General features: G+C 37.2%; 1 protein-coding gene across 1 annotated transcript; it reads right to left on the reverse strand.

The window, feature by feature from the left end:
• Positions 1-7,181: 7,181 nt before the first annotated feature.
• On the reverse strand, positions 7,182-12,068 carry CUNH15orf61 (chromosome unknown C15orf61 homolog). The gene is made up of 2 exons (XM_027414791.2): positions 11,648-12,068; positions 7,182-7,641 (listed from the first exon to the last, which is right to left on the reverse strand). Exons 1-2 carry the CDS (start codon positions 11,991-11,993, stop codon positions 7,514-7,516), a joined length of 474 nt encoding a protein of 157 aa, XP_027270592.2. The 5' UTR covers positions 11,994-12,068; the 3' UTR covers positions 7,182-7,513.
• Between the last annotated feature and the right edge of the window lie 98 nt (positions 12,069-12,166).

A 12,166-nucleotide genomic window follows, 5' to 3' on the forward strand; every position in this document is an offset into this window, starting at 1 on the left:
TGCTCTAACACTGAGCTAACATAGATTTATATCCAGACTTCCAAATTCTTGGCTCCTTCATTTTGTAAATTTAGAAATTAAAAAACAAAGTTTGGTATGGCATTGATGGTATATTGGTGAGCATAGCTGCCTTCCAAGAAAATAAAATTTTGTTCTTCATCTCTTAGTAGTGGCTGTAATACAATGTGTAAAAAAGGCTTTCAAGATAATCTACTCCCATAAATTATTTTCCTCCAATTCTTAAGCATGTAACACTTTTAAAATAGAAATGGCCACGCTTATTAAATGTGATTTTGCACTTTTGTATGCTTGGGAAGCATTTATTATTTTGTATGTTTTTATTCTTTAGGGGTTCGGTAGACATTTTTTAGGTGGGGGGTTTAAATTATGTACTAATATGGAAATAAAGTCAAATGAATCACTTTGTGGCTTGCCAATGCTGCATTCTGTTCTCAGGCAGATTGTTATACAAAATTACTGATATGTTCTAGCAGAAGCAGTAAAGGTTATGTCAAATAGCTGCTAAAAACCAATACTGCATGTGTTAATGATGTTACCTTAACATGCCAGCTTCTCAGGCTGCATAATTGTTTCTGCCAACCCATAAATTTTTGAGTAACAACAAAATTATTGTGATTTTTCTTACTAAATAATTCATACATTACAAAGCATGTATGTAACAAGGCCCATGAATCACCAAAGCACATAATGATCATACATCTAATGACATATCTCTTTTCATAAGATGAATCCAAATAGATTTATGTATTTAGGTTAACTAAAAAGTACTGAGTTTATAAGGTTCATAATTCTATCACCCAGAACAGCGAGAAACTCCAAGCCTTCTTCTACCAAGTCCAGTTCCTGTGATTCCCTTTTCAAAACTACAAGCTTTTGTTTGTTGAAACCCTGTAGTATAAACTACTTTTCATGAAGTTTTACAGCTTTTAAATTGATACTATAAATATCTCTGAAGATAAATTAATGACATAATGGAATAGCACAATGTTCATAAACTGTATTTAAGATGACCTGAGTGCAACTAAAATAGCTTGAGTGATCCTACATGAAACCCTGAGCCAGTATGAACTGATAATTCCTAATCCAGCAATGGGGCCCTAATAAAGGATGTCTCATCTACTACCACTTCACATTCTTCATGTGGATCTTGTTTTAAATACTCTCCAACAAAATAGATCATTTTAATGCTACTAAAAAAAAATGGTCCCAGGTGAGATTTTATCTACTTAATTAAAACTAAATGCCCTAGCTAAAGTTTTGAAAATTCAAAGTCTGCAATATACAAAACAATATTAAATTAACCACAATTTAATTTTAAAATCCCAATGTAATGACAAATTTATACACTGTGCACTGTAGATTGATTCTCTCTCTCTCTCTCTCCTTTGTCCTTTCTCTCCCCCTCAGTCCTTCCAACATGTCTCCTCCCAGCTTCAGGTCCTATTTTATTTTTTGTTTATAACTTACTGAGTCTAAGCGCTTCCTGCATGAACATGCTGAGGGACCATCTCGTTGAGCATAGGCAACCTACCAGGAGCTATACTCTGGGAGGAAATAGACTTGCCTTTTCCCAACAGCCATCAATTACCCACAGCTCCTCAGCTGGGGGAGGGGTCTTGTGAGCCCCTCTCCAATCCATGCTGAAATAGTTTTGCTTGGATGAATAATTCTAACATAGTATCTATGCTCAGTTTTTGTATAGAAGTTTTCAGTTCTCTAGGACTTCAATGAAGCAAAATTGCTGTAGAATATTTTTTTTTAAGGAATGTGAAACTTGCCGCCAAATAGTTGCATCCATTTTGCGTTCCCACTTGTGATGTCCCTACATCCTAACGTTTTGTGAAATCACACCTTATTAAAAAACAATACAGGACTAAAGAGATGGCTCATAAGTCAAGAGGAGATACTTCTCTTCAAGAGGACCTGATTGGATTCCCAGCACCATTAGAGGACTCATATCTGCCTATAACTCCAGTAAACATGATATTCTCTTCTGGCTTTTGAAGGCACTGGAGCCTAGAGACACATAGGCAGAAATTTTTAAAAAATGTTTATTTTCTTCTAATTGTATTCATATTCTCAATTAGCAGAGAAGATCTCTATGCAGCAGCGATAGCCAAGGGTTAGTAGAAACTATCTTAGCCAGTTTTATTAGAAGAAGAAATAAATGAATGTCTGACCTCTAATTTACGTTAGAACAATAACTTGTAGACTCTGGACACTGCCTGACACTTCTTATTGTTAAGGAAAGCTCATGTGAATTTGTCAAGCACATAGTATGAAAGTGAAATATAGTAATTAAGATTTGTGTTCTATTGATTGTGTAGCTTAAGTAATTTTTCATTACTAACATAAGATTTAATAAGTATAAGTAGTTAAAGATTCTGACTTGGCACTAGTCATTAGCATGTAATTGAACTAGTGAAAAAGATCAGTTAAAGCTGTGTTGATTACTACCTTATCTTTGAAAGGCAATTAAAGGCCTCAATCATTGCAACAAGATTTGATTGTGCAGCCTTTATTGGACATTGATCTTTCAGCAAAGTGCAGTTACATTTTCCATTAATTTACAGTAACATAGTTTAACTCTGATACCCTAGACTGTTGACCCAGGTGAGATGTAATGCTAAGTACTTGTTTAGGTTAAGATGCTCCCAAACGTCACTACCTCATTACTGTCTCAATGCTGTGTGCTGAATATAGACGATACCTGATCTGCTAGCATTAGGATAAGGTTTCTGTTATCTGCATTAACTTTCAAGTGAAGTGAAATGAAGATCCTTGTCTTTGATGTCATCTCACACACTTAGACATCATTACTCTTTAATAGATCTAAAAGGCATTTTATGAAGAATTGTAGATGTTCTGTGCCTGAGGTTCTGGGTAAACATAAATATAAATGACAAAATAAAATGTTCTTACAATACATATGGCTTTAAATTTAAAAAATTTTTATTACTGGTGTGTGGGGGGGGGGAGGGCCTATGTGTGGAGGTCAGAGGACAGCTTTGTGGAATTGGTTTTCTCCTTCCACCTTTATGTGGGTTCTGGGAATTGGACTCAGGTTACCAGGCTTGCATGGCAAGTGTCTTTACATATTGAACCATCTCATTAGCCTTCCGTATGGATTTTTAATAGTTAAAATGTATTTCAATTTTTACTGGTGTCAACAATGAGCAAAACACTGTTAGTAGTCAAATATATGTGATGAGAAATACAACTATTTGTACAACATGGCGTTTAAGGACATCGCCACTGAGAAAGCAGGAGCTTTTATACTTTTCCTAAGATTTCTTTTTGTTTTTCTTGTATATCTTATGCATTGCCCATGGAGGCCAGAATAAAGCATCTGATCTCCTGGAACTGGATTACTGCTTATTGTTAGCTTTCATGTGGGTAGTGGGAATCAAACCTGTGCCCTCTGGAAGAGCATTAAGTGCTCTTAACCTCACAGGCCATTCCTCCAGCCCCAAAGGGTTTTTTTGTTTGTTTGTTTGTTTGTTTGTTTTTTCAGCACCTCTTTCATACTCCCAGATATGTTGATGTCTCTTAAAGCTCACAGCTTACATAGAAACTAAGAATTTTGCCTAGAAATTTCTTCTTGCACTTTATAATTGATATGTGTGGAAATGAAAAGAGAGAGGAAGGTATACCAAAGTTAACATGAACATTTTCACCAAAAGTGATGCCAGGCTTAGTTTGTCTTTATTGTTGCTGTGTTATCTCCTCTCTCTCTCTCTCTCTCTCTCTCTCTCTCTCTCTCTCTCTCTCTCTCTCTTCTCTCTCTCTCTCCCTCCCTCTCTCCCTCTCCCTCTCTCTCTCTCTCTGGTATGTAGGGTCTGGAGCGATGCCTCCACAGTTAAGAATGCTTATTGCTCTTTCAGAGGACCTGAATTTCATTCCTGGCACCCATTTAGGTGGATCACAACCACCTATAACTCCAGCTCCAGGGTGTTTGACACCTTTTCTAGCTTCTGTATGAACCTGCACACATTCCTCCCTCCCTCCCTCCTTCCCTCCCTCCCCCTCACACACACATTTTTATTTGTATATAATAAAGCTATATATACATATATATATAAACTTCATATACACATATATGTAGAGACAGAGAATATTAGCATACTCACCCCATCCCTTTCCCCTTCCTCCCCCCTTTAAATTCCTTCTCCTAGTAATCTCCTTTAATGCCCTAGACAATTTCACTTCATTTATACATACATGATTCATGTTACTATATAAAGTCTAGAAACTATAAATGAGAGAATATATTTGTCTGAGAATGGCTTCAGTAATGATCATCCAGTTGTATCCCAAGTTCCTGAAAAGGACACAATTCTATTCTTTGTCACAAGACCAGATACTGTTAAATATAAACTGAATTAAGGAACTGCAGGCAGAAAGTCTTGGTCAATGGTTTCATAAACCAAGGGTGGGGTCCACCTGGTTTTCTCCTTACTGTCCTGGGTTAGTGGGTGTGGGCAAATATGCACTCACTGCCTTCAGTCTCTCTCCCTCTTCCCTTCTTACCTTATTCTTTTGAAATCTGTCAATGAAACCATTTATAAATAAAAGAAACAGAAATATGTGTGTTAGAAAAAATACTTTGTGATAAAAGTAAAATGTGTGCTAAAAAGCATAATCATGATACATGGTTTAAAAACTGTTTTTTTTTTTTTGCAAAAACAATTGTGTGTGTATGTCACTCTGTGTTGCACATGTGGGCGCATGTGTGAATGTCAGAGGGCAGCTTCATGGAGTTGGTCTGTCCTTCCATCCTTATATACTATCCTAGGATCAAACTCAGCTTGCCAGGCTTGCACGGCAAGAGCTTTACCTGATAAGACATCTTGCCAGAGTCATGATACATCTTAGGGTGGAAAGATCCCTTGTTCTTTTCAACTTACAGGTGGAAAAAAATGAGACACAAAGTAGTAGACATTAGCCTTAAGGCAAAAAGACAATACTGAAGCCAGAAATAGACTCAATATCCTGGCTTCTTAGATTTACACTCTATCCCTTCTGGGCTATGTTTGTTTGCAATAGACAACATTTAAGAAAAAAAAAGAAAGAAGAAAAGAGAGAAAGAAAAAGGAAGTTAAAATCTTTGCTGTTTCTTGGGAAGCAAGTTTCATAACAAAAGATTCACTCTAATGTTTAATAAATTCAGTGAATTATATTTTAATTTTTGATCTCTGCCCCTAGTCATCACTGGTTCATCCTTCACCATGATCAACCACATGAGCAAGAGGTCTATTGATTTTCATGTAATACAAGAAAATATTACATTTGCTTAATTGTTACACAGCAAACACACCAGACAAGAAATCAAGCCTCTATTTAATGCTGCAGTAGCAGAGAATTACAGAGATCAATAGGGTAGTTTGTCAAAGATGTTCTCCTAGGAGACTTACCTATCACTATACGGACAAGAAGTCACACTGACTACAGCTATTGAAAAACAGGTAAGCAGAGTCAGCAGTACAGATTATCAGAAATCAAACTGGCCAGTGTGAAAAAGAGGTACAACTGGACTGAAAAGCTGTATTTATGGTCTGGTAATTAAAAACTATGTTATCAACCTTGTGTTGAGACAAACCTTTACGGCATGTATTGACATGATCAGCAGCAGCGAATGAGCAGTACTTGACTTAAAACTTATGAGCTATAGTTATTTAACTTTGTCCTTACAGAGGAAATCAGTTCTAGCCTTCTTTGCAAAATGCTAATAGTTGTTTTATTATTAATGAAGCTTAATGTAACACCATCTTCTTTGGACAAGCCATTCATTTAAGTAGAGTCAAGCATATTTTTCTGGACTAAATATATTGGCATAAGTACTTTGATTAAAGTGTTACTTAGAATTGTGTTTAGACAAGTGCACATACATATATTAGTACAGTTCCCTATCTGTAGCACATTTAAAATGACTACATTTGAGGGGCCATTTGTATGACTTTGTTATTCTGATGGTCTCACTTAGTCATTTCTGGAAGTTACCTCTCTATTAATTTGCCAGAAATAACATCCAAATGTTGGTTAGATGAAACTGTGTAAAATGTTTTCCGACAAAGATGTGTAAACACTGCAGTACCAGCAACACATTAACATAAAAGGCTATATAATGTATGTTTGTAATTATGAAGTGATCATAAATCTTAAACACCCATTGGTTTAGAAATTAAATAGTCCTACTTAGTTCTCCCTAAATTACTCCAAATTTCGGAAATTTACCATTCATCTGGGTATTTTGTAACTATCTCTAAGGATAAATTTTTTTAATGACTTTGCTTTCAACAATGCAATTAGCTTAATAAAATTCTAATACAAAAGTGTTATCAGGTTTTAAAAATTTCAGCCCACTCCCCATGGTCAGTAAATCTGTGTATATGTGCCACTTCAGTTCACTGCTTTTATAAACAGCTGGCAAATTCATTTTTTTCCTTCTTTTTTTTCCATTCATTTATTTAGTTCATAAATAAAGTCATGTACAATTATGATACAGAATACAGTATGTTTACAATGGCATGACTAAATTAAATGGCAAATTCATTCTTTTTGGGCCTTTCTAGACCTTAGTTTTCTTAACAGCTTTGTAGTATGTTATCTTTTAACATTAATTATGAGTATTAATTTCATTCACCTTGTTGCATTTACATTGACAAGAGCTATAGCCACATTAAGAAGTACTATGGCATTGCGTTCTTCTTGTTGTTTCTTTTGTTGTTGTTGTTAGGGTTTCAAGTTGCCCAGGCTGATGATGATGATGCCCAAGATGCCCTACAGCGAAGAGTGAATTTGAATTCTTGATCTTCCTGCCTCCACTTCCCTCGTGCTGGGATCGTAGATGTACACCTTCATTTTATTCCTACCACTTAGTCCAGATAAATAGTACAAGAGCTTAAAAAACAAAACAAAGAAACCACTTCTATGCAAAATCTTAACTGCTGAATGCTTACGTTTACAGTTGCAATCAGGTTCTCATCTGTTTTGAACTTGTCAATGATATCATATCTAAGTATCCAACATCATCTCCGTTTCCCCACATTATATTCCCCCGTTCCACCATGATTTTCCATTTTTTGTGGAGAATCTGTTTTTTCTTCAGAGCTAATTTAAATTGTTAATATCCAGCTATAGAATCTGTCTTCATGGACTCATTTTTTTTTTTTTAAATCTGTAGTTTAACCTAGTTCTAGGGAAACAGGAGTGAAGCCATGTGCGCTTGTAGTTCCCATTAGCAAAACAGTACACCATATATAATAATGTAGAAAAAACTTCCCTCTAGGGGATAGTGATTCATCTTTAAAAAACCACACACCACAGAAAGACAAAGGTGTTTGCCAGCGTTTTATTTTAAAGAATCAAAAATAAATATTGTGTCACACACACACACACACACACACACACACACACACACACACACACACACACACACACACACACACACGGGAACAAATTCATTGACATTTGTATTTTCCAATGCACATTCTCAATACATGGCACCTTCATCTTCTTTATTTAGAAAATAGATTGTTATTGGTCCATAACTGGTATGAACAGTCTCTGTGACTCTGGCAAATAACCAGGAGCCAAGTCCATATAACAAAGTTGGAATACCTAGAAAACAAATAAATATGTTACGTGAGAAGATCAGTACTTATTAATCATGTACTAACATATGTCATGTTACTGATCATGTAAACAGTCTTCAGCAATGTTAACATAAAGCTATAGAAACAGAAATGTATGACCAGATGCTCACTATGATTACTGAAGAGCTGGACTTGATCTCTTTGTGGAACATGGTAACAATTATGTGAGCCTAGATTTTTAAAACTATAGATGAGACTGATACAAACTTTAGTACAGAGAGAGCACTTGCTTAATTCATTATCCTCAATTATGACATAATTTTATATTCTCACAAATAAGCAGAGAATATCCATTATTTGGTTGTAAATGTCCCTGATTATTTGCTTTAAGCTAAAATTACTAGGTCCACTTTGTTGTTCTTTAAGTTAGATTGGAACACTGATGGATGAAGAAATTTTTGTTCAACTTAGAAACTTGCCCAAACAACTTCTTAGACAAAATCTAACTTTTAGGAAGATTTTAGTGTACCCAGCATGAAAAGAACACTCTCATTAATAATTCTGTAATTGATTTGAAAACAATCTTGTTTCAGCTTATCTGCACAGACTCCAATAAGTCTCTCTTTCTCTTTCAAGATTGCCATTAATAAGGTTTCCCTGTTTTATTTGAGATTAACTCCTGCACATTATATATCAAACTAAACATATACATACTATCCAGAAATATGGATTCATATGCATATGATGCTATGTTGTATGCAAAATAGACTTCCATAATTCTTAACTTTTAAGGCACTTATTTAAAATCAATGACTATTAACATATTAAAAATACATTGTATATATATATGTGTGTGTGTGTATAAAACCACCGGCACACAAATCAAAAACAAATACTGTAGGCCCTGCACAAGTATTAATTTTATTGCTGCCTTGTGGGAAATGGGCAGAAAGAGGCAATTCAAAAAGATAACTGCTCATTTGGAAAATCTCTTTCTAGTTAATAGAGAAACCTACACATATTCAACACTGATCTGACTGCTGAGTTTTTCTTCCTTTCCTGCAGGAATATCTTCGAATATATGTGTTGGAGTACTCTGTGATGCCAGAGCGAGCAGAGGAGGTTGGCAGAGGGATGGTGGGGAGCCAGATGCCTCCTGCTCAGGTACTTTTCTACTTTTAGAGACAAACATACCAGATTATAGTTTGTAATTTATTACCACAGAATTCCCTGGAACTCCCAAGGAACTTTCTACAGTACACTGCTGTCTTTGCCCTTGCCATACCCCCAAAGAATCCCAAAAGTCTCCAGAAACTGTCACAAAAATAAATCCTCAAAAAAAAAAACCGACAATATAAAGTTATTTGCAAATCATTCATCCAAAAAGAAAAAAAAGGAAAAAGAAAATCAAGAAGTGTGTGGTGGGAAGGCAGACTGACAAGAAAAGAATGTGACGTGATAGGCATATATAAGAAAGGAGTATAGGGTACAGGTTGAAATAATAATAATAAATAAATTCCAATATGACACTACCACTCCAAAATCTGAAAATCAGTGTGATGAGAAAATCTAAAGGGTCCTCGAAGCAATTATTAGTTTTCTATATACACTGAATGCAAGATATAATATACATGTGCCTTTTAAACCAACACTAAGGTTTGAGTGTAGGAAATGGCAGTGACCCTGAGAATTATTTTTTCTTATGGTATTTAACACAGCTTTCAGTTAAATATTCTTTTAAAACTTATACTTTTGAAAACAAACCATACAAATAAATGCCCACCAAATAAAATAAAGAACTGACTAATGATTACTAGTGTAATAGTAAGCACAGGAAGTAACCATTATCATTCATGCTTACTGACAGGGGTCAGAGTTGTAAGGGGGTCAGAAATTCTCTGTTGGAATGAATGAGTATTTGGGGGTTTTTCCACGCTAGAATGCAGATAATAATGCACTAATGAAGAAGATTTGTTGCCTTTGTATTTTACAGATTTTAAAAAAAATCAGTCTGTATGCTTCAAAATCAAAATCTTTAAGATTCCATGAGAAAAAAATTCAGACTACCAGAGACAGAGAGCATCAAAATGAACTTGAGAAACAGTTCTTTGTATAATCATTCATTTTGAGTTAACTGAACAGTAGGTAAGTACTTTAAAAAAATTGGAACTTTGTAGTAAGGCTCCTATTACCCATTTATTTCAATGGTAAGTTGCTTTTCTTAAATCTTAATTTATTTCCCAGCAGGATGCTTAGACTGATAAATCATCAGTAAAATGTCAGCTCCATGGAAGGGAAGATGGAGGAGAAAGGGAAAAAGGAGTAAACAGAAATTCTATTATTTACAAAACAGAAAATGAATTATTCTGATTACTATTTGTTTAGAAGGGAGGATGAGGTGGGTAAAAAAATCCTTTGTATTCTTACCACCAGGCTGGAGAGATGGCTCAGCTGTTAAAGGCTAGGCTCACAACCAAAAATGTATTCTTATTACCAACTAAGGACTTAATGATCCAGAGAGGCAAACTGTACATCACAGAATAGGATCCTGTTACTTAATTCACATTTCTCTTAGTTCAGACAAAAATACAAAATAAACATTACTAAGTTGGTAAAAAACATTTCCGAGTAAGACTATTTGTATTGAAGCATGCAGGAACACTTTCTCTCTTTGCTGCACTTGGAACTCCTCTTCTCATTTAAGTAGCATTTTTTAGAATTTCTAGAACCCTTCCACATTAAAAAAAAAAAAAAAATCACCCCTATATCTGTTTTTTTTTTTTTTGAAAGGGTTTTATTTACTTTTCTATGTGGGAACGTGAATATTTTTTTTCTTCTTTTGGTGTCTTAATGACTTACACCTAAAACAGATCCCTTAATCATCACAGGTATCTTAAAAGAAATGCTAATTGTAAATTGTGACATTTTAAATGAGGGATCCAGCCTATTCAGTTTACCTATTCCTTAGCCTTACAGTCAAGTCTCCCTAATCTATCACTCTACATGTGGAAAAGAATGATTCCTACTGACTGTAAATGTTAAACTCATTTTCACAACTAGTTAGCACTCCAGCTTTTCCACATACTTTCAGTCTCAAGTTTCTAAGTCATCTTATACCAACTTGACTTTCAAAATTAGTGTGCATGCTCTGTATAGTCCATCAGCCAAGTAATGAAACATTTTAAAAGGATTATATACATTGCTGTATAAACTCCTTCCTAGATTAAGCCTAGGGCAGTGCCAGTGTGACAATAGTTCAAAAATCCCATGTGACATGTGAGTGATTAAAGCAGAAATGACCATGCCTTATTCAGTTTAACGAACTATTGGATTATATATAGTACTAGTACAGCTCCATAGAGTTTAGTGTAATTTTGGATTAAAAGAAAAACTATTTGGGTTTAATGATTTGGGAAGCCAAATCATTAAAAGAAAATGATTTGGCTTCCTTGAGTGACTGAAATCTAAATCTAAGCTAATTTTTAGTAGCTATTAATAGGTCCGAAACATCTCGAGGACTTGTATTTTCCCAGATCTATATAATGCTATCACATCTACGATCCATGATACCGACCTGCTGTTAAACCCAAATAACATAAATATCTAGAGGGAGGATATACAGTTAGAACTAGATCTCCAGGAACATAAGTACTAAAGAGGCACCTGAAAAAAAATTACGATATCTGGAGAGAACCTACTGTTCTTAGCAGAACACACTTGCTGAGATTTCACATAAAGACAGAAACTTTAAAAGTCCCCCAGTTTTTGTCCTCCAAAGGCTCCGGGTGATGAGCCCGGGAATGACTCTTGCTAAGCAACTTCAGAGCCACTGTCCAAGTGGGGGCGTTTCCTGATTTGCTCCTGGCTGCCCGAGGCAGGGTCCTCCTGCGTGGACAGTGGCAGGGCATGACCTCAGGGGTGATGCAGGCAGCCCGCTGGGGCGGAGCAGCGTGCTAGTGGACCTGCAGCCGCCCCCCCCCCCCCCCCCGGCTGGAGGAGTCCTTGGATCAGGCGAGGGCTCCGCCACTCACCCAGGTTGATGACCTTGAGCGCCGTGAAGAAGCGGTTCTGAGGGGCCAGGTCCTGCCAAGGCGCCTTGGAGCAGTGGTACTTGATGAAGGGGAAGCAGCCGGTGCGCAGGACGTGGTAGTTGGCGCCCGGCACCGGCCAGTTGAAGTGAGACAGGCCGAACTGGTCGTTGTGGACCGCGCTGTAGGGCACGCAGAAGGAGGTCCAATGCGGCAGGCGCCGCTGCACCAGGTGCAGCGTCAGCACTTCCGAGGCGCGGGGCTTCGGGCGGGAGGCGGCGCCCAAGGCCCAGGACCGGCACAGCAGTAGCCGCAACACGACCTCGTGGGCCCTCCGCAGGGCCTCCATGGCCCGGGCACGCCAAGGAGTAGGCCCCCGGCCCCTGGGGGCGCGCCTCTGGGGGCGGGGCCTCCTGGAGTGCGTGCGCATGCACGCTCCCCCTCACCACCCTAGGCTAGGGCTGGGAACGCCCAGCGGGAGGCGCGTGGGTGGATGCTCTCCCCACCCCCGGGGGGGGGGTC

This window comes from Cricetulus griseus, chromosome 4, assembly GCF_003668045.3.
Source record: "Cricetulus griseus strain 17A/GY chromosome 4, alternate assembly CriGri-PICRH-1.0, whole genome shotgun sequence".
In the NCBI taxonomy this organism is placed as follows: Eukaryota; Metazoa; Chordata; class Mammalia; order Rodentia; family Cricetidae; genus Cricetulus; species Cricetulus griseus.

Bases quoted from the DNA above. Each gene is read 5' to 3' on its own strand.
- CUNH15orf61 (XM_027414791.2), bottom strand. From the start codon at position 11,993: ATGGAGGCCCTGCGGAGGGCCCACGAGGTCGTGTTGCGGCTACTGCTG. The intron at 7,642-11,647 runs GTGAGTGGCGGA...TTTGTTTTCTAG, and splicing joins GCTCAAGGTCATCAACCTGG to GTATTCCAACTTTGTTATAT.